The 23666-nt window shown below is 45.5% G+C and overlaps 1 protein-coding gene across 2 annotated transcripts in view; it reads left to right on the forward strand.

The window, feature by feature from the left end:
• unc13d (unc-13 homolog D (C. elegans)) overlaps positions 1 to 23666 on the forward strand; it is a 308929-nt gene that overhangs the window by 254425 nt on the left and 30838 nt on the right. For both annotated transcript variants that reach the window (XM_068057836.1, XM_068057837.1), the window contains exons 16-20: positions 5486 to 5542; positions 6772 to 6869; positions 9276 to 9327; positions 17973 to 18103; positions 22243 to 22363. In XM_068057836.1, coding sequence (XP_067913937.1) covers positions 5486 to 5542; positions 6772 to 6869; positions 9276 to 9327; positions 17973 to 18103; positions 22243 to 22363 — 459 coding nt within the window. The remainder of the gene's footprint in view (positions 1 to 5485; positions 5543 to 6771; positions 6870 to 9275; positions 9328 to 17972; positions 18104 to 22242; positions 22364 to 23666) is intronic.

Consider the following 23666-nt stretch of genomic DNA (forward strand, 5'->3'; position numbering starts at 1 on the left):
TGCATACCATCAGGCCCTGGGGATTTATCGGCCTTTAATCCCATCAATTTCCCCAACACCATTTCTCTACTAATACTGATTTCTTTCAGTTCTTCTCTCTCACTAAGCCCTGTGTTCCCCATCATTTCTGGTATGTTATTTGTGTCCTCCTTCGTGAAGACAGAACCAAAGTATGCATTTAGTTGGTCAGCCATTTCTTTGTTCCCCATAATAAATTGACTGCGTTTGCTGACAACACTACCACTAGGTGGCGCTGCAGTGGCACGTGCAGATGCAGCCTGTGCCACTAAAACGTCACAGTCTGCGACTTCAGGCAGCTGCCAGGACTAAAGATGGCGCTGCTCAAATAATCACACTAAGGCAACCTGACCCAAACACATGGCAACACACAATGGTGGGGGGGAGAATGCGAGTGAGCGGAGCGGGCTGGGGAGGGGGCGAGTGAGCGTGCCGGGGACGGGGGGGGGAGCGGGCCAGGAACGGGGGGGGGGGGGAGAGCGGAACGGGCCGGGGTGGGGGGAGCAGAGCGGCCAAAAGAGCGGAGCAGCGAGGTGGGGGTGGAGCGGAGTCTGATCAGGCGCGTTGCCCAACGATACACACGTCACGCGATGAAGTCATCGGCGCATGCGCTAACCTGTCCTGGCAAGTCAACGCAGTGCATGTGCAGAGAGCAGGAGCGCGTCTGCGCATGTGCACACCTTGGCGCAGCCTGATGACGTCAGCGGCCGGCTGCGTTGTCAGGAATCACTTTGTAATAAATTCCCCTGTTTTTGACTGTAAGGGACCTACATTTGTCTTCACCAATCTTTTTCTCTTCACATACCTATAAAAACGTTTACAGTCAGTTTTTATGTTCCCCACAAGCTTGTTCTCGTACTCTATTTTCCCCTTCTTAATCAATCCCTTGGTCCTCCTTTGCTGAATTCTAAACTGCTCCCAATCCTTAGGTCTGTTTTTTATCCTGGTAAATTTATATGCCTCTTCCTTGGATCTAATGCTATCTCTAATTTCCCTTGTAAGCCATGGTTTGGCTACCTTTCCCATTTTACTTTTGCGCCAGACAGGGATAAACAATTGTTGCAGTTCATCCATGCGCTCTTTAAATGTTTGCCATTGCCTATCCACCGTCATCCCTTTAAGTAGCGTTTCCCAAACCGTCATGGCCAACTCGTGCCTCATACCATCGTGATTCCTTTACTAAGATTCGGGTCCCTTGTCTCAGAATCAACTATGTCACTCTCCATCTTGATGAAGAATTCTGTCATATTATGGTCGCTGATCCCCAAGGGGTCTCGCACCACTAGATTGTCAATTATTCCTCTCTCATTACACAATACCCAGTCTAGGATGGCCTGTTGTCTCGTTGGTTCCTTAATGTATTGGTCCAGAAAACCATCCCATATACACTCCAAGAATTCCTCCTCTACGGTATTGTGACTAATTTGATTTGCCCAATCTATATGCAGATTAAAATCACCCATAATTACAGATGTTTCTTTATCACATGCATCTCTAATTTCCTGTTTCATGCCATTCCCAACATCACCAATATAGTTTGGGGGTCTATATACAACCCCACTAACGTTTTTTGCCCCTTAGTGTTTCTAAGCTCTACCCATACAGATTCCACATCATCAGAGCTAATATCTTTCCTCACTATTGCGTTAATTTCCTCTTTAACCAGCAATGCAACTCCACCGCCTTTTGCTTTTTGTCTGTCCTTCCTAAATACTGAATATCCCTGGATGTTCATTTCCCATCCCTGGTCACCTTGCAGACATGTCTCCGTAATCCTGACTATATCATACCCGTTTACATCTATTTGCGCGATTAATTCATCCACTTTATTGCGAATGCTCCACGCGTTAAGGCACAAAGCCTTAAGACTTGTCTTTTTAACATTACTTGTCCTCTTCCCACTATTTTTCACTGTGGCCCTGTTTGATTCTGGCCCTTGATTTCTCTGCCTATCACTTTTCTTATTCCCCTTACTGTCTTTTGTTCTTGTCTTTGATCCCCCCTCCTCTGACTCCTTGCAAAGATTCCCATCTCCCTGCCATTTTAGTTTAAACCCTCCCCAACCACTCAAGCAAATACTCCCCCCAGGACATCAGTTGGAACACTTTCCTTGCTGGTTTTTTGTGCATTAAAGGAATTTTTTTTGTTGTAAACTATATATTAGTTCTTTAAATGTTAGCCATTACCTGTCTACTGTCATACCTTCTAACGTAGTTTCCCAATCCACGGTAGCCAATTTGCCCATCATACCTTCATAGTTTCCTTTGCTTAGATTTAAGACCCTTGTTTCTCATTGAACTACATCACTTTCAAACTTAATGTAAAATTCTATCATATTATGGTCACTCTTTCCTAAAGACTCCTTTACAATAAGATTATTAGTTAGCTTTTTTTCATTGCACAATACTGGATCTAAAATAGTCCATTCCCTAGTTGGTTCCTCAACGTACTGCTCTAGAAAACTAAATCACGTACATTCCAAGAATTTTTCTTCCACAACATTAGTAGTAATTAGGTTTACCCAGTCTATATGTAGATTGAAATCCCCCATGATTACTGTGTTACCCTTGTTGCACGCACCTTTAATTTCCTGATTTATATTGTGATTTACATTACCACTGCTGTTTGGTGGCCTATGAACAACTCCCACCAATGTATTCTGCCCCTTGCTGTTTCTTAGTTCCACACAAACTGATTCTACATCTTGATCTTTAGGACTAAGGTCATCTCTCACTACAGTACTAATGCCCCCTTTAATTAGCAGAGCTACCCACTGCCTTTTCCCTGCTTCATGTCCTTCCTGAATGTCACGTACCCTTGGATATTCGGGTCCCCAGTTCTGGTTTCCTTGTAGCCACGTCTCTGTAATGGTTATCAGATCATATATATGAATTTCTATTTGAGCTGACAATTCATCTGTTTTATTGCAAATGCTGCGGGTGTTCAGATACGGAGCCTTTAATTCCATTTTTTTAAACTGCTTTTGTAAACTCTGGCTCTATCTGCTGGCACACTCTTAAGTTTGCAATCACTGTCCCTTCCTGCCATTATCATTACCTTTATTGCTGCCTGGATCTATTGCCTTATCATTTCCCATTAATTTATTCAGTCTTCCCAAATTTTATCCCTTCCCCCCCTTTATTTAGTCTAAAGCCCTCTTTACTTCCCTGGTTATACAACTCGCTGGAACACTGGTCCCAGCACGGTTCAGGTGAAGTCCGTCCCAATGGTACAGCCTCAACTTTCCTCAGTACTGGTGCCAGTGCCCAATGAGCCAGAACCTACTTCTCCCACACCTGTCTTTTAGCCATGCATTCATCTCTCTAATCTTATTTACCCTATGCCAATTTGCACATGGCTCAAGTAATAATCCAGAGATTATAACCTTTGAGATTCTGCTTTTTAATTTAATGCCTAACTCCTCGTACTCCCTATGCAGAACCTCTTTCCTTGTCCTGCCTATGTCATTTGTACCTACATGGACCACGACAGCTGGATCGTCCCCCTCCTCTCTAGTCCTGAGCAGAAGTCCCAAACCCTGGCAACACAGCCTTCTGGATTCTCACTCTCAGCTGCAGAGAACAGTGTCTATTCCCCGACTATATTATCCCCTACTACCACTACATTCCTTTTAACCTCCCTTCCCCAACTTGAATGGCTTCCTGTATCATGGTGCCATGGTCAGTCTGCTCATCCACACTACAGCCCATACAAGCTGCTAGAACCTAAAACCTGTTGTTCAATTGCAAGGGCTGAGGCTCCTCCACTCCCACCTTCTCAGTCTGATGAAGGGTCACTGACCTGAAACATTAACTCTGCTTCTCTCTCCAAAGATGCTGCCAGACCTGCTGAGTATTTCCAGCACTTTTTGTTTTTATTTCAGATTTCCAGCATCTGCAGTATTTTGCTTTTATTCTTGATCCCCTTACCTGCCTAACTCGCAGTCACACCCTCCTGTCCCTGACCACTGACCAAATCAGACAACCCTATCCTAAGGGGTGTGACTGCCTTCTGGAACAAAGTGTCCAGGTAACTTTCCCTCTCCCGGATGCATCACAATGTCTGCAGCTCGGCCTTCAGCTCATTAACTCTGTGCCGAAGCTCCTCAAGCCACCGACACTTACTACAGATGTGGTTGCTGTGGATTACAGTGGCAGCTCGTACATGCTGCAGCTGTGACACATCACCTGTCCTGCCATTTTTATTGTGTTAATTAAGATTATTTTTCTTAATTCAGCCAGCCAGTTCTGTATTTATACTCTCTGAAAACGACGATGAATTAGTTGTGTTAGAGCTCAGAAACCAATTTAAGCTGGCTGCCTAATTAACTAGCTACAGCTGTTCTCAGAGAGCTTGTATATCCCTGTTTAAGACTGGAAGAAACATCACTTGCCTCTTAACTTAAACAGTACTTTTTACTTACTTGCTAAATGCTAACAAAAACTAGACTTTAGAAAGAGATAACCCTTAAGATCCGCTCACTCACCAAACTCCCAAATGGGGTATTGGACTGTGCTGTGAATGTGAGATTGGATTTTGTAATGAATTGGTGATTGGATAGTTTAATGAATGAGGGCTTGTATTGTGTAGTGAGTGGAGGAATGGACTGTGTAGTGAGTGGGGGAAATGGACTGTGTAGTGAGTGGGGGAAATGGACTGTGTAGTGAGTGGGGGAAATGGACTGTGTAGTGAGTGGGGGAAATGGACTGTGTAGTGAGTGGGGGAAATGGACTGTGTAGTGAGTGGGGGAAATGGACTGTGTAGTGAGTGGGGGAAATGGGCTGTGTCGTGAGTGGGGGAAATGGGCTGTGTCGTGAGTGGGGGAATGGGCTGTGTAGTGAGTGGGGGAATGGACTGTGTAGTGAGTGGGGGAATGGACTGTGTAGTGAGTGGGGGAATGGGCTGTGTCGTGAGTGGGGGAATGGGCTGTGTAGTGAGTGGGGGAATGGACTGTGTAGTGAGTGGGGGGAATGGACTGTGTAGTGAGTGGGGGGAATGGACTGTGTAGTGAGTGGGGGAAATGGACTGTGTAGTGAGTGGGGGAAATGGACTGTGTAGTGAGTGGGGGAAATGGACTGTGTAGTGAGTGGGGGAAATGGACTGTGTAGTGAGTGGGGGAATGGACTGTGTAGTGAGTGGGGGAATGGACTGTGTAGTGAGTGGGGGAAATGGACTGTGTAGTGAGTGGGGGAAATGGGCTGTGTCGTGAGTGGGGGAATGGGCTGTGTCGTGAGTGGGGGAATGGGCTGTGTCGTGAGTGGGGGAATGGGCTGTGTAGTGAGTGGGGGAATGGGCTGTGTCGTGAGTGGGGGAATGGGCTGTGTCGTGAGTGGGGGAATGGGCTGTGTAGTGAGTGGGGGAATGGGCTGTGTAGTGAGTGGGGGAATGGGCTGTGTAGTGAGTGGGGGAATGGGCTGTGTAGTGAGTGGGGGAATGGATTGTGAATATTCTTCTTTCTCCTCTACAGACTGGCACCACTGACTGGTTTCAAGGCCAGAAACAGCTATTGGAGCCCATGATAAAGGTACAGTAATTCCTGTACATCTTATGCTCAGCTTGAAGGTTTTAGTACTGCGTATACTTTGCACACTCACTATCAGTATGAAGCAGAGGTGTGACGGAAAATATAGCTCCTTCTATACTGTCCAATCCAGCTCCCAGGGCAGGTACAGCACGGACTAGACACAGAGTAAAGCTCCGTCTACAATGTCCCATCAAACACTCCCAGGGCAGGTACAGCACGGGTTAGATAGAGAGTACAGCTCCCTCAATACTGTCCCATCAAAATCTCTGAGGGCAGGTACAGCATAGGTTAGATACAGAGTAAAGCTCCCTCTATACTGTCCCCATCAAACACTCCCAGGGCAGGTGCAGCACGGGTTAGATAAAGAGTACAACTCCCTCAATACTGTCCCATCAAAATCTCCGAGGGCAGATATAGCACGGGCTAGATACAGAGTAAAGCTCCGTCTACAATGTCCCATCAAACATTCCCAGGGCAAGTACAGCACGGGGTTAGAAAAAAAAAACAGGTTACATACAAAGTAAAGCTCCCTCTACACTCTCCCATCAAAATATCCGAGGGCAGGTACAGCAAGGGTTAGATAGAGAGTAAAGCTGACTCCACAGTATACTGACACCTTCTGAAGATCCCCACACACTGTCACATTCCTTTCAACCTAGGGTCACTGATTGTTAACAAGTCCAAAACTGAATGGAAAATGGCCAGTTTTCAAATAAGCTGTGCTACAGATGAAATGGGCAGCATGAAATGTGTCAGATCGCACCTGGACCAGTGTGAAACCTTACAGATCCCTGATAGAGCCACTCTTTTCCTGATGGAGTTGAACTTTCATTATGGATCTTTGACTGCCAATTACTGTTTGGCACCTCAAATAACATTCATTTTGCGTGAGGCTAAATAATATCAGCAGGATATTCAGTTGTACAGGACACCTCACACACACATTTCCCAGCAGCGAGTACTGACTGATTTTTCTTTGGTAACCCCCAGGACTGATATCAATGTTGTATGTGTACCATCATCCCAGTTGTTTACAGCTGACTCATCACAAACGTGACCTGTAGCTCTGTAGCCCAGTCACATTCCATCTTTATCAGTATGTCATTAATCATGTACACCTCATATCCTTCATTTGGACCTAAGATTAGTTCTATCCAAGTGTGGCAAGAATGATCATTTCCTGTATATTGCATTCAAAATTTGAACTTAATTATTTTCCCTCTTCACAGAATGAGGAAGAAATTGTGAAATCCCTGGTGATATTCATAGAGCAACTGAACATTAACCTGTTGAACGACCGGAAAAAGCGGATGAAGGTTTTCACAGGGTAGGGCTCTGTGCACTCTGCCACTCACAATCACACAGGGTGAATCATCAAGTTTGCTTGGAAGTTTGCTGGCAGTGGGTGCTGATTACAGAATAGGAGCAAGAGTGTTACAGCTGTATCTGATGTAATTAACCCATTAGTGCTCTGTGTCCTGTGTAATTAACCCATTAGTGCTCTGTGTCCTGTGTAATTAACCTGTTAGCGCTCTCAGTGCCCTGTGTAATTAACCCGTTAGTGCTCTGTGTCCTGTGTAATTAACCCGTTAGTGCTCTGTGTCCTGTGTAATTAACCCATTAGTGCTCTGTGTCCTGTGTAATTAACCCGTTAGCTCTCTCAGTGCCCTGTGTAATTAACCCATTAGCTCTCTCAGTGCCCTGTGTAATTAACCCGTTAGTGCTCTGTGTCCTGTGAATTAACCCATTAGCTCTCTCAGTGCCCTGTGTAATTAACCCGTTAGTGCTCTGTGTCCTGTGTAATTAACCCATTAGCTCTCTCAGTGCCCTGTGTAATTAACCCGTTAGTGCTCTGTGTCCTGTGTAATTAACCCATTAGCTCTCTCAGTGCCCTGTGTAATTAACCCGTTAGTGCTCTGTGTCCTGTGTAATTAACCCATTAGCTCTCTCAGTGCCCTGTGTAATTAACCCGTTAGTGCTCTGTGTCATTAACCCATTAGCTCTCTCAGTGCCCTGTGTAATTAACCCATTAGCTATCTCAGTGCTCTATGTAATTAACCCATTAGCTCTGTGCCCTGTGTAATTAACCCATTAGCTCTCAGTGCCCTGTGTAATTAACCCGTTAGCCCTCTGTGTCCTAAATAATTAACCCATTAGCGCCCTCGGTGCTCTGTGCAATTAACTCATTAGCCTTCAGTGCTCTGTGTAATTAACCCATTAGCCCGCTCAGTGCTCTGTGTAATTAACCCGTTAGTATTCTCAGTACCCTGTGTCATTAACCCATTAGCGCTCTCAGTGCCCTGTGTAATTAAGCCGTTAGCGCTCTCAGTGCTCTGTGTAATTAACCCGTTAGCGCTCTCAGTGCTCTGTGTAATTAACCCGTTAGCCCTCTCAGTGCTCTGTGTAATTAACCCGTTAGCCCGCTCAGTGCTCTGTGTAATTAACCCGTTAGCCCGCTCAGTGCTCTGTGTAATTAACCCGTTAGCCCGCTCAGTGCTCTGTGTAATTAACCCGTTAGCCCGCTCAGTGCTCTGTGTAATTAACCCGTTAGCCCGCTCAGTGCTCTGTGTAATTAACCCGTTGGTATTCTCAGTGCATTGTGTCATTAACCCATTAGTGCTCTCAATGCTCTGTGTAATTTTTAAAAATTCATTCATGGGGATGTGGGCGTCGCTGGCTAGGCCAGCATTTGTTGCAAATCCCTAATTGCCCTTGAGAAGGTGGTGGTGAGCTGCCTACTTGAACCGCTGCACCCACAGTGCTGTTAGGAAGGGAGTTCCTGGATTGTGACCCAGCAACAGTGAAGGAATGGCAATATAGTTTCAAGTCAGGACGGTGTGTGACTTGGAGGAGAACTTGCACGTGGTAGTGTTCCCATGCATTTGCTGTCCTTGTCTTTCTAGTTGGTAGAGGTCCGGGGTTTGGAAGGTGCTGTCTAAGGAGCCTTGGTGCGTTGCTGCCGTGCATCTTGTAGATGGTACACACTGCTGCCACTGTGCGTCGGTGGTGGAGCGAGTGAATGTTTGTGGATGGGGTGCCAATCAAGTAGGCGGCTTTGTCCTGGATGGTGTCGAGCTTCTTGAGTGTTGATGGAGCTGCACCCATCCAGGCAAGTGGAGTGTATTCCATCACACTCCTGACTTGTGCCTTGTAGATGGTGGACAGGCTTTGGGGAGTCAGGAGGTGAGTTACTCGCCGCAGGATTCCTAGCCTCTGACCTGCTCTTGTAGCCACGGTATTTATATGGCTACACCAGGTCAGTTTCTGGTCAATGGTAGCCCCTAGGATGTTGATAGTGGGGGATTCAGCGATGGTAATGCCATTGAATGTCAAGGGGAGATGGTTCGATTCTCTCTTGTTGGAGATGGTCAGTGTCCTGTGTAATTAACCTGTAGGTCCTCAGTGCCGTCTCATGTAATTAACCCATTAGCCCTCTCAGTGTTCTTGTGAGATTAACCTGATCTTGCTCTCGGTACTGTCTTGTGTACTTAACCTGTTAGCGCTCTCAGTGCTGTCTCATAATTAACCTGTTTGTGCTCTTGTGTAATTAACCCATTAGCACTCTTAGTGTTTTTGTGTAATTAACCCATTAGTGCTCTCTATGAAACCTAAGAAATCCAAGGCTGAGAAAGTTAGAATTCTGAATAGAAATTTACTGGATTTTTCTTGTGACTACATTCTGACCCGCAGTTTTGTTAGAATTCTACTGACTGCTCGTTCTGTCTTTTCATAGCACTGTCAAAGTGAATCTGTTCAACATCACCTATCTACAGTTCCAGAAATTGGTAAGTATAAATTCAGTCACACCAATACCTGCCCACCCATCCCAGGTTTCAAATAAGGCTGTGAGCATCATGATCATAGTCTTTTTCAGGGGCCGTGAGTGAAAGTAGGAACACTGGGATCTGCACCCTGACAGGAATATTTATTACCGGCACCAGATGAACCCTTGATCCCTCACATTACTCCGCTTTAAGGAATGTTTTGGGAATACTGCCCAACCTTTGTGTGGGAATGAATGGTGCCTGAATTTGGTTAGGTGAACATTCTTACATCAACCAGTTACAATTCAATTGTACTTTACAGTAATAATCGCCCATTAAAACCTACACAAGCCACTGACTGAATGAATTAACCCTTTCTTGCCAAATCATCATGGACTAACAGTTGCGATTAGCAGCATTTGAACTTAAAGGATGATAATGTAAATGGCTTAGTAGAAAGTGTTAAAAGATTAACAAAGGTTGCAAAGGCATTGTGGTTATGTCATGGTAATAATCAGCATTAATGGACTTTCTGATTATAAATTTGACAATTAAGATTATTGCCTGAAATTGATTTAAATTGGTGAGATTAATTTTAGGATTGGACTTCTTGGCTAGTTGACAGATCAACGGAATAAGATGTTCAGTGTCCTAATATTCATTATAAACCCACCAACTCCCACAGCTATCTCTAATACACTTCCTCGCACCCTGCTTCCTGTAAGGACTCCATTCCATTCTCCCAGTTTCTCCGTCTCCAACACATCTGTTCTGATGATGCAACCTTCCACAACCTTCTAATATGTCTTCCATTTTCCTCAACTGAGGATTCCCCCCCACTGTGGTTGACAGGGCCCTCAACCGTGTCTGGCCCATTTCCCGCACTGCTGCTCTCACCCCTTCCCCTCCATCCCAGAACCACAACAGGGTTACCTTTGTCCTCACTTTCCACCCCATCAGCCTACACATCCAAAGGATCATCCTCCGCCATTTCCACTACCTCCAGCATGATGCCACCAAATATATCTTCCCTTCCCTGTCAGCATTCCGAAGGGATCGTTCCCTCCATAACACCCTGGACCACTCCTCCATCACCCCCAACACCTCGTCCTCTTTCCACGGCACCTTCCCATGCAATCACAGGAGATGTAATATCTGCCCTTTTACCTCCTCTCTCCTCACCATCCAAGGCACCAAACACTTCTTCCAGGTGAAGCAGCGATTTACTTGTACTTTCTTCAATTTAGTATACTGTACTCGCTGCTCACAATGTGGTCTCCTCGACAATGGGGAGACCAAACGCAGATTGGGTGACCGCTTTGCGGAACACCTCCATTCAGTCCACAAAACATGACCCTGAGCTTCCTGTCTCTTGCCATTTCAACACACCACCCTGCTGTCATGCCCACATATCTGTCCTGGGATTGCTGCAGTGTTCCAGTGAACATCAACGCAAGCTCGAGGAACAGCATCTCATTTTCCGATTAGGCACTCTATAGCCTTCCAGACTCAACATTGAGTTCAATAATTTCAGAGCGTGACTGGCCTTTTTAAAAATTATATTTTATTTTATTACTTTTTAACCATGTGCCTGCCTTTAACTTGGTTTTTCATGTTTGTGCTTTTGGACAGAGCTGTTTATTATTCTGTCAGTAACACTCTCTCTGGACTGTTACGACCGAGGCGAGAGGAGTACATTGTTTTTCTAGTTCCATTTTTCCACAGGTCACAGCATATATTAAATTTTTTTCCCAGTTACCGATACGGTCAACCATAGACTCTATTTTTATCCCAGAATAAAATACACCAACCAGGTTTCTTTCATAAACAACAAAATTATCAATTTATTATAAAACAAGTCTTAACCAGTAACAATGCAAGCATTAACACACAGATTGAAATATAAAAGTACCCTTTTTACCTTGGCCCCTCATTCACACACACACGCACATAAACCAGTTAACAAATAAAAGAGATTTACTCTTTAGAGCTCTATTACAAAAAAAGAGAAAAAGAATACTTTGGCCAAATACTTGCTAATTGTTGTAGAAAAAAGAGATGTGAAAAGATGTCAGATGTCCTTTGTTTTGGTTTGGCTTCCCAAATACATGTAGACAGCTGTCACTGGGATTTTCCTAGAACAGTTCTTGTTAGGCGACATTGAAGATCAGTTTGGGCAGGCTTTCCAGGAACAATGCAGCAACAGTTTCAGTCTGTTTCTTACACTTGCTTCTCAAAGAGATGGAAAACTGGCAGGCTTTTCAAAGAACTGGAATAAGCTGAGGAGGGGTTTGCACCATTGGCAAATTTTCTCCAGCTGTCTTTTTTAACACTGTCCATATCACTAATTCACTGTCCAAAGCAAAACCAAAAACAATATCTCAAGAGTCAAGCCTCCTGACCCCTATAAATTTTGACCTGTCACTTCTTTGTAAACCTCTTTTCCCAAGTCAAAAAACTGCTGCCGGGTAATTATCTGAAGACCCTTCCAGTATGGGCTTGTTTTTAGCACTCCTTGATTCTTCCAGTAACTGTTGTTTACAAGCTCAGTCCAAAAGACCTTCTAATGACCTCTTTTTTAAAAAAAAAACACACTAAGTTCCAGCATCTATGGAACCTTATTCAGTTTTAAAACACAAATCCTCATAATTTAACATAAAAAAGGAAGCACTCGTAACAGGACTAATGCTTTATCTTTCACCACACCATTAGCACTCCCTTTGCCCCATGACATCTTTGTCATTTATCTCTCCAGCCCTCTGTCCTATCACACACCTTCCCTTTTGTTCTCTTTCCCTCCACCCCCGCTTCACTTGCTTAAAATTTATTACATTTCTAACCGTTGTCAGTTCTGATGAAAGGTCACAGACCTGAAACGTTAACTCTGCTCCTCTCTCTCCACAGATGCTGCCAGACCTGCTCAGTATTTCCAGCACTTTCTCTTTTTCAGGTTTCTAGTATCTGCGGTATTTTGCTTTCAATTTACTATATGAATACAATTTCTTTCTTTCAGAGAATTAAATCTACGAAGGCTTAGAAGTACAGAGAGAGACAAAAACTGTTGAAACCACAGACTGAGAGATTTGCTTTTTAGATAGATTTTTGGGACTCAATTTTCATCCCGAAGAGGGTGTGCTGGCAATTTCTTGCTACCAGCCAGTGTGCCAGTCTGCTGGCAGGTTCCTGCCTCTGGCCTTTTTTCAGGGAGGTGGCTTCTCTGGGATGATGGCTATCTGCCTGTCAGCAGCGGGCAGCCAATTAAAGTGCCAACTGAGAGCAGAATTCACTTGGCATTTGGATTTTCCAGATCCTAGATGGGTGCCCATAGATTGAATTGTGATGGCCTCCTGGTGGCAGCCTGGAGGGGGAGGGGTGGTGGGAGGGGGGGGGCTGTGGTGGTGCCAGAGGTGCATCCTGCAAAGCAGCCCAGCATAGATCCAGTTGGCTGCAGACACAGTAAATCCCGTGGAAGAGGCACCACCCTCCTCAATGATAGGCTGGCAGCTGTGGCCACAGTATATTTTGTCCCATCTGTGATGGAAGCGCCCTCATGGTTGCTCACCTAGAGCAGCAGTGCCAACCTCTCCTGGTGGGGCTGTGGGCCACCCAGACCCTTGGGTGCTCCCATTGGCCTGGCTTCGCTCCAATTTCACCAACATTGGAGGTGCCCGCCGCCACATGGAGACACCACTAGGTGAGATCTAGCAGGCTTGAGGGTTGCTGCTCTCTGGGGGAAATCCATGGCCCATGGAGGGCCCCCCCAGCAGCGATAGCCATCCCCATGGCAATCACCCCCACCCACACTATACACCCCTCAACAGGGACTGCCTGACTGGCTCCGGCGACCCTGACCCCAGTTACCTGCATTCTGGGGTGTCCTCCATCTTCACACTGCAGGGCCTGTTGCAGTACCGGCAGTGGCCACTGCTCCCAGTGGTGCAACTGATACTGCTGAGCTGCCAATCCTCCGATTGGCCAGCAGTTCTGGAGGCAGGAGCTTGTCCCTTAATGGGACGTGTCTCCGATGGCGGGCAGATAATTGGCTTCCCACCATGGAATTCCACCAAGGATCATGGTCCATGGATTTGCAATGCACCATAATCCTTGAGCTAAAAGGGTTAAATTATGAAGACCTGCTGCATAGACTAGGTTTGTACTCCCTTGACTGTAGAAGATTAAGTGGTGATCTAATAAAGGTGTTTGAAGGTGTTGATAAGGTAGATAGAGAGAAACTATATCCTGTGATGGGGAGTCCAGAACAAGGGGGCATAATAAAATTAGAGCTCGACCATTCAGGGGTGATGTTAGGCACCACTTCTTCACACAAAGGGTAGTGGAAATCTGGAACTCTCTCCCCCAAAAAGCTGTTATAGAGTCAGTCAGAGAGTTAAACAACACAGAAACAGGCCCTTCGGCCCATGTGTCTGTGCCAACCATCAAGCACCCAACTATTCTAATCCTATTTTCCAGCACTTGGCCTGTAACCTTGTATGCCATGGCATTTCAAGTCCTCATCTAAATACTTCTTAAATGTCGTGAGGGTTCCTGCTCTACCACCTCTTCAAGCAGTGCGTTCCAGATTCCAACCACCCTCTGGGTGAAAACATTTTTCCTCAAATCCCCTCTAAACCACCTGCCCCTTACCTTAAATCTATGCCCCATGGTTATTGACCCCTCCGTTAAGGGAAAAAGTTTCTTCCTATCTAACCTATCTCAATGCTCCTCATAATTTTGTATACCTCAATCATGTCCCCTTCTCTGCTCTAAGGAAAACAACAATAGCCTTTTCAGTCTCCAGCCCAGGAAACATCCTGGTGAATCTCCTCTGCACCCTCTCCAGTGCAATCATATCCTTCCTATAGTGTGGTGCCCAGAACTGTACACAGTACTCCAGCTGTGGCCTAACTAGCATTTTATACAGCTCCAACAAAACCTCCCTGCTCTTATATTCTATGCCTCAGCTAATAAAGGCAAGTATCCCAAATGCCTTCCTAACCACCTTATCTACCTGTGCTGCTGCCTTCAGTGATCTATGGACAAGTACACGAAGGTCCCTCTGACCCTCTGTACTTCCTAGGGTCCTACCATCCATTGTATATTCCCTTACCTTGTTAGTCCTTCCAAAATGCATCACCTTACACTTCTCAGGATTAAATTCCATTTGCCACTGCTCTGCCCATCTTATCAGCCCATCTATATCATCCGGTAATCTAAGGCTTTCCTCCTCACTATTTACAACACCACCAATTTTCATGTCATCTGCGAACTTACTTATCATACCTCCTATAGTCACATCTAAATTGTTAATGTACACTACAAACAGCAAAGGTCCCAGCACCGATCCCTGCGGTACACCACTGGTCACAGGCTTCCACTCGCAAAAACAACCCTCGACCATCACCTCTGTCTCCTGCCACTAAGCCAATTTTGGATCCACTTTGTCAAATTGCCCTGGATCCCATGGGTTCTTACCTTCTTAATCAACCTCCCATGCGGAACCTTATCAAAAGCCTTGCTGAAGTCCATGTAGACAATATCAACTGCTTTACCCTTATCTACACATTTAGTCACCTCCTCGAAAAATTCAATCAAGTTAGTTAGACACGATCTCCCCCTAACAAAGCCATGCTGACTATCCCTGATTAATCCCTGCCTCTCCAAGTGGAGATTAATCCTGTTCCTCAGAATTTTTCCAATATTTTCCCAACCACTGATGTTAGACTCACTGGCCTGTAATTACCTGATTTATCCCTGCTACCCTTCTTGAATAATGGCACCACATTCACTGTCCTCCGGTCCTCTGGTACCTCTCCTGTGGCCAGAGAGGATTTGAAAATTTGTATCAGAGCCCCTGCTATCTCCTCCCTTGCCTCACATAACAGCCTGGGATACATCTCATCTGGGCCTGGGGATTTATCCACTTTTAAGCCCATTAAAACTGCTAATACCTCCTCCCTTTCAATGCTAATATGTTCAAGTATATCACAATCCCCCTCCCTGATCTCTACACCTACATCGTCCTTCTACATAGTGAACACAGATGAAAAGTAATCATTTAAAACCTCACCTATGTCCTCCAGCTCCACACACACATTGCCCCTTTGGTCCCTAATGGGCCCGGCCCCACTCTTTCCCTGGTTATCCTCTTGCCCTTAACATACTTATAAAACACCTTAGGATTTTCCTTTATCTTGCCCGCCAATGTTTTTTCATGCCCCCGCTTCGCTCTCCTAATTACTTTTTTTAGTACCCCCCCCCCTACACTTTCTATATTCTTCTAATGCCTCCGCTGTTTTCAGAACTCCGAATCTGCCATAAGCATCCTTTTTTTTTCCTGATCCAATCCTCTATATCCCTTGACATCCAGGGTTCCCTGGACTTGTTGGTCCTACCCTTCACCTTAACTGGTACATGTTGGCACTGAACCCTCACTATTTCCTCTTTGAATGACTCCCATTGGTCTGATGTAGACGTTCCTACAAGTAGCAGCTGCCAGTCCACTTTGGCCAGATCCTATTTTATCATATTGAAATCGGCCTTCCCCCAAATCAGTACCTTTATTTCCAGTCCATCTTTGTCCTTTTCCATAACTACCTTAAATCTTAGAGTTATGGTCACTATCCCCAAAATGCTCCCCCACTGACACTTCTACCACTTTTCCAGCTTCATTCCCTAGGATTAGGTCCAGTACCGCCCCTTCTCTTGTAGGACTTTCTACATACTGGCTCAAAAAGTTCTCCTGTATGCATTTTAAGAATTCCGCCCCCTTTAAGCCTTTCACACTAAGACTATCCCAGTTGATATTGAGGAAGGTGAAATCCCCTACTATTGTTACCCTATTATTTTTACACCTCTCTGAGATTTGCCTACATATCTGCTCCTCTGTCTGTCCCTGACTGTTTGGAGGCCTGTAGTATACTCCCAGCCAAGTGATTGCCCCCTTTTTGTTTTTAAGTTCTACCCATATGGCCTCATTTGAAGAACCTTCTAAGATATCATCCCTCCTTACTGCAATAATTGACTCCTTGATCAACAGTGCAATTCCACCTCCTCTTTTATCTCCTCCCCTGTCATGCCTGAAGATTCTATACCCTGGAATATTGAGCTGCCAGTCCTGCCCCTCCTTCAACCATGTCTCTGTGATAGCAACAATATCATAATCCCATGTGCTAATCAATGCCCTCAGTTCATCTGCCTTACTAGTAAGACTCCTTGCATTAAAATAGATGCAATCCAGCCTTGCATTTTTCACTTGTGCCTTAACAGGTCTATGTTTGCTCTGCCTTCCAGTCTGACTCAGTTTCTCTTCTATATTTGACTGAGCATCACCCCCTAGTGCACTTCCACTCTGTATCCCTGCCAAATTAGTTTAAACACCCCCCCCCACCCCCCCCCCCCCCAAAAGCACTAGCAAACCTCCCAGCCAGGATGTTAGTCCCATTCTGGTTCAGGTGCAACCCGTCCAACTTGTACAGGTCCCACCTTTGCCAGAAACAGACCCAGTGATCCAGGAAACTAAAGCCCTCCCTCCTGCACCGTCTCTTCAGCCATACATTCATCTGCTCTATCCTCCTATTCCTATACTCACTAGCACGTGGCACCGGAAGTAATCCAGAGATTACAACTTTTGAGGTCCTACTTTTTAATCTGCTACCTAACTCCCAAAATTCTTGTTTTAGGACCTCATCCCTCTTTTTACCTATGTCGTTGGTACCAATGTGTACCACGACCTCTGACTGTTCACCCTCCCCCTTCAGAATGTCCTGCAGCTGCTCTGTGAAATCGTTGACCCTAGCAACAGGGAGGCAACATACCATCCTCGAGTCACATTTGCGGCCACAGAAACGCCTATCTGTACTCCTTACGATAGAATCCCCTATCACTGTAGCTCTTCCACTCCTTTTCCTCCCCTGCTGTGCAGCAGAGCCATCCGTGGTGCCACGAACTTGGCTGTTGCTGCTTTCCCCTGGGAGGCCATCCTCACCCAACAGTATCCCAAGCAGTATATTTGTTTCAGAGGGGGATGACCATAGGGGACTCCTGTTGAAGCGGAGTGTCAGTTGAAAATTTTAAAACTGATAGCTTTTTGTTAGGTAAGAATGTTGAAGGTTACAGGACAAAGGCAGATGAATAGGGTTGAGATTTTGATCAGTCATGATCTAATTGAATGATGCAATGAGGGGCTGAATGGCCTTCTCATGTTCCTCGGACAAAAACCACTGCTTGGTGTTGCACTAAACCATACAGACCAAAGGATTCATGTTTTAGTTCAGGTCTATCCTTAGTTGACTGGTCTCAAATGAAACAACAGTGAAGTTGCTACGACTGACTTCGGCTTCGCAGGCTGGGAGAAGAAACAAAATCAGCCAGGCTGCTTTCTCTTGATCATTATCTGTTGAACTCTGCTTCTATGGATTTTGAATGGAGTTAGGAATGGGCGTGTCTCTTATGACCTATGGTTAAATATCTTGCTGACATTTCACAAAGGCTCACTAGTGAACAATGGCCACTTGGAGGAGGTTTCGGAAGCTACATGTGTTCATACAACTGTCCCTCAATAAGGGTCAATAATTCAGGAGAAGAGAAGATAAAAGGGAAGAATTGGCACAATAAATAAAGCTGTGCCTCGCCTTAATGGGTCTTTAATATCATCTGTTTATCTCCAGGTTGCTGAGGCTCTTCAGGAACAAGTGGTAAGTATTGGAGGTGGCAAATCCAAGGCAACTGTTGAGGGTCTATTCCAGCTGTACCAGAAGCTCAAATACCTACAGCATCAACGGATTTATTTATTACCAGAGTAAGTACAGCAGTGCACTTCTGACACGTGTCTACTCAGAGTATACGAGCAATTCACATATACACATGCAATGTACCAGCAATCCAGATCTATCTACTCAGGTAGTGTACCAATTCACATGTACACTCATGCAATGTACTTCCATTACATCTCTAACCATAATGAGGATATTAGCAACAAATACTTATTTGCAGTGCACTGACATACACATGTACTCTCACAGTTGGCTGGATTTTGTTCTCCCGCTGCTGGGTGCAGCGCGGGTGGAAAATATGGCAGCCCACACGTATGGGCTGCGTGTTGCCATGCCGCTGAGATCCACCTTGCGGCGGCCCAGGATAATGTGCCAGTTGGGCCGCCCACCACCAATCACGTAAAGGGGGCGGGCTCTGTGACACCGGCAACGTCGTCAGCTGCCTGTGCACAGGCGCTGGTGCCATTTTTAAAGGGCAGCCAACCCTGCCGGCTCATTTACATTTTTAAACTCCTATCCACCCCCCAATGTACTGCTGAAAAGGTTATCACCCCTTCCACCCCCCAATAACAATGAAATGCAACATTTACCCTCTTCCCCTCCCCTCCCCAAAAACACTTACCTGCAACACTTGATCTCCCAGCTACAAACTGATCAAAGTGCAGAGGTCACCCCTTCCCACCCTCCCCTACGTTATTGTTGATGATCAGAACCCATTCCCCCACACTAATAATCCGAAGTTCCCCCTTCTCGGTGGTGCCTGCTTTCCCTGGACGGGAAAGTGAAGGCACGTGAGTGTCGGCCACTGCTTGGAAGATCCTGGGAAGAAGGTGAGATAGCAGTGAATTTTATGCAAATGTATTCATTCAATTCATTTAAATATGTGAAGCCGGGTCCTGTCATCCAGCGGCAGTGACGGGGCTGGGAGGAGGTGTCCGCCACGGAGCCTCACCACCGCCTGGAAGATCGGACCCAGCACTCCCAGTCTCGGGCTCCGTGGTGGCAGAATAATCTTCCAGCCACCACCCCCCCCCCACAGAGCCCAACGTTGGGAGCTCAGTAAGATCTCAGGCAGTATACTTCCAACACATATACATCAATGTACATCTGACACACATATCATACAGTGAAATAGTTCATCAACTTGCATTCGCTTACAGTGTATATCTGACATCTATACTGTACTTACACAAAGTGCTGCTAATACTGGTACTGTGCTCAAATACATTCTTGTACACGTATCGCCATTGTACATGTCCTCCCAATGGTGTAATGATTTTGTTACTGGACAAGTAATTGAGAGGTCTAGACTGATCATCCAGAGAATGGGATCCCACCATGGCATTTTAAAATCTGGAAATAATCTGCTGGGATCAGTGAAAGCACCATGAAGTTATCAAGTACAAGGCAGAGAAAGGATGGTGGGGAGGACAAAAAGGAAGTTCGGTGATAGGGTGGAAGGCAGGAGAGGATAAGTGATGAAAGGGATGATGGTGCAAGGCAAAAATGAGATGGTAATGGGGCAAGAAGAAGAACCAAAGATAGTTCTAGAGGAGGTGTAAATAGAGGCAGCAGAATCTTTACCAACAGCTGCTGTGTGGAAAATAAATGGGATCAGAGCTTATGATCTGAAGTTGTTGAATTCAGTGTTGAGTCTAGAAAGCTGTAAAATGCCTAATGGAAAGATGAGATTCTGTTCCTCAAACTTGGAGCAATGTAGGAGGCCAAGGACAGGGGGGTCAGAGTGGGAGTGAAGTGGAGAATTAAAATGACAAGCGTCTGGAAGCTTGCAGTCACGCTTGCAACCCACAAAGCGGTCACCCACTCTGCATTTGGTCTCCCCAATATAGAGGAGATCACATTATGAGCAGTGACTATAGTATACTAAATTGAAAGAAGTACGAGTAATTCACTGTTCACCTGGAAGGAGTGTTTGGGGCCCTCAACAGTAGGAGGGGGAGGAGGTAAGAGAGCAGGTGTTGCATCTCCTGTGCTTGAATGGGAAGATGCTCTGGGGTGGAAGGGGCTGTTGGATGTGATTGAGGAGCAGGCCAGAGTTTTGTGAAGGGAATGTTCTCTTCAGAATGCTGAAAAGGGAGGTGAGGGGAAGATGTGTTTGATGGTGGAATCATGTTGGAGGTGGCAGAAACTCTCCCAGTTTCTCTGTCACATTTGTTCTGACGATTTCACCTTCCATACCAGAGTTTCCAATATGTCTCCCTTTTTCCTCAGCTGAGGAGTCCCCTCCACCATGGTTGACGGGGCCTTCAACCGTGCTCATCTCATTTCACCATTTCTACTCTCACCCCTTCCCCTCTGTCCCAGATCCATGATAGGGTTCTCCTTGTCCTCACCTTCCACCCCAGCAGCCTCCATGTTAAACGGATCATCCTCCGCCATTTCCACCACCGCCAGCAAACACATTTTCCCCTCCCCTTCTCTTTCAGCATTCTGAAGGGACCATTCCCTCCGCAACATCCTGGTCCACTCCTCAATCATCCCCAACACCCCGTCCCCCTTAGCACAGCACCTTTCCATGCAAGCGCAGGAGAGGCAACACCTGTCCTTTTACCTCCTCTCTCCTCACCGTCCAAGACCCAAAACAATTCTACCAGGTGAAACAGCGATTTACTTGTACTTTCAGTTTAGTATACTGTATTCACTACTCACAATGTGGTCTCCTCTACACAGGGGAGATCAAACACAGATTGGGTGACTGCTTTGCAGAACACTCCATTCAGTCTGCAAGTGTGACCCCCCAAGCTTCCAGTCCCAGTCATTTTAATTCCACCCCACTCCCACTCTATCCTCAGCCACCTAGAACCATAGAAGCCATAGAAAAGTTACGGCACAGAAGGAGGCCATACAGCCCATCGTGTCCATGCCGGCTGAAAAGCTAGCCGCCCAGTCTAATCCCACCTTTCAGCACCTGGTCAATTTCCATGCAGGTTACAGCACTTCAAGTGCATGTCCAGGTACCTTTTAAATGAGTTGAGGGTTTCTGCCTCCACCACCGATCCGGGCAGCAAATTCCTGACACCCACCACCCTCTGGATGAAAAAGCTTTTCCTCATGTCCCCTCTAAACCTTCTACCAATCACCTTAAATCTGTGCCTCCTGGTCGTTGACCCCTCCACTAGGGGAACAGGTCCTTCCTGTCTATTCTATCTAGGCCCCTCATAATTTTGTACACCTCTATTAAGTCACCCGTCAGCCTCCTCTGTTCTAAAGAAAACAACACTAGCTGATCCCATCTTTCCTCATAGCTGCAACTTTCAAGCCCTGGCAACATTCTCATACTGTTCTAATAAAGTTCAATATAAGCTTGAGGAACAGCACCTCATCTTTCGATGAGGCACTTTACAGCTTTCCAGACTCAACATTCGGTTCAACAATTTCAGATCATAAACCGGACCCATTCTTTCGGATGGCAGCTGTTGGTGATTCTGCTAGCCACCCACCCACCCATTTACCCCTTTTTCTCTTGCACCATTATCTCTTTTGATAAATAATCTCTCCTGCCTTACACCCTATCACAGACCTTCCCTTCTGTTCTCCCCATCCCCCTCTCCCTGCCTCTGGACTTGCTTAAAACCTGTTACATCTCTAACATTTTACAGTTCTGACAAAAGGTTATGAACCTGAAACGTTAACTCTGTTTCTCTCACCACAGATGCTGCCAGACCTGCTGAGTATTTACAGCTTTTTCTGTTTTGATTTCAGACTTCCAGCATCCACAGCATTTTGATTTTTGTATGAAGTTGTCAGATTGTCTTAAAATCTCTTTAGGGAAGTAAACCTGCTGTCTTTACCTGTCCATACCAATGTGTTTGACTCTTAGCTAGCCTTGGAAGGGGCCTAGCAAGCCATTCAGTTGTATTCAGGGCCACTAGAAATAGGCAATTAATGCAACAAATAAATTGCCAGCAATGCCTACATCCCAAGATTAAATAGTAAAAATACTTAGCTACTCTGAAGCAGTGTTAGCAACACGGACAATAGTCCCTGGACTGTTACTGTCATCTCTACAACTGTGAAACTGTCCATTCACCATTCCATCCAAAATCTATGAAACCTCCCAAGTAGTGACCAAATCTGCTGTTTCTATGCTTCAGCACACTGTGTATAAACATCATTTTAAAGGTTGATTTCCTGTGTTTTGCAGTGACAGTCCTCTTCCATTGAACGACTTCCACAAATGGTTCAGTGAACCTTTACCCAAATGGTTACAGATAGTGTACAACAATTCAGTGGAGATGGTTCAGCGGGCTGTGAAGAAAGACCAGGTATTACAACCCCGGAATAAATAATTTAGTTATTGCTTTTGTATTTGCGTACGTGCCTGTCGGGACCATCTAGCTAGCATCACTCAGTGTTGTTTACTTCAGGAAAATAACAAAGAACATGGTGACAGTTTAATATACCATTGGGGATTAGGTGAGTTAGTGGGCTTTCAACTTTGAGAATTGGGTTTGACTCCAAGGTAAATGGGAAGGAGGTCTGCTATGTTTGCTGGCTGGCTGTAAGGTCTTTGTGCGAGATGGGTATGGGAAGTCTCCATGGGATTATATACATAGAAGCTATAGCACAGAAAGAGGCCATTTGGCCCAACTGGCCTGAGCCAGTATTTATACTGCACATGAGCCTTCTCCCACTCCAGTTATCTCTTCTACCCTTATCCCCATATTCCTCTGCTCCCATCTATCTCATGTATGCCATCCCTCTATTCTCTTGTCCCTCATGTATGTACAAAAGAGCCTTTGAATTGAGGTTTGGTCCAGGTCCACCTCCTCTTTGCAGCCTGCTAAAACAAGGCTACAGATTTCCAGCACTGGCAGGATATAAGCTCCGTATTACATTGAAGATTTCTGGAACACTCCCACTGTTTTATTTTCTTCATCACGCTTACCTTAGTAAGAGTGCTGTCAGCAGAAACGGGAGCAATATATTGGAAAGTCATGAATGCACCACTGACAATATTTCAATCAATTATTTTAATAGGCAGAAACCTACCAATGGGCTAACTTTTCATGTTTAACTTTCTTTTGCGAGATCTTCAATTGGTGGCCTGCAAACATTAAGAACAACTACTGCGTGTATTCTTTTGGCCATCAACTAGTAGAAAAGATATAGAGGAGCAAATTTGCAGGGAAATTAGAGAGGTGCAAAGGCTATAGAGATAATGGGAGACTTCAATTATCCTAATATAGACTGGGATAGTAATCGTATAAAGGGCAGAAGGGGGAGAGTTTCTGAAGCGTGTTCAGGAGAATTTTCTTGATCAATATGTTTCTGGTCCAACGAAGAAGGAGGCATTACTAAATTTGGCTCTGGAGAATGAGGTGAGTCAAGTGGATCAGGTGTCAGTTGGGAAACCTTTAGTGAACAGTGTCATAAGGTTTAGGTTAGCCAAGGAAAAGGACAAGGAGCAATCTAAAGTGAAAATATTAAATTGGAGGAGGGCCAATTTCAATGGGGTGAGAATAGATCTGGCCCAGGTAAATTGGAATCAAAGATTGGCAGTCAAAACTGTAATGGAACAATGGGTTGCCTTTAAAGAGGAGATGGTTTGGGTACAGTCAAGATACA

This window comes from Heterodontus francisci, chromosome 26 (assembly GCF_036365525.1).
Source record: "Heterodontus francisci isolate sHetFra1 chromosome 26, sHetFra1.hap1, whole genome shotgun sequence".
NCBI lineage: Eukaryota > Metazoa > Chordata > Chondrichthyes > Heterodontiformes > Heterodontidae > Heterodontus > Heterodontus francisci.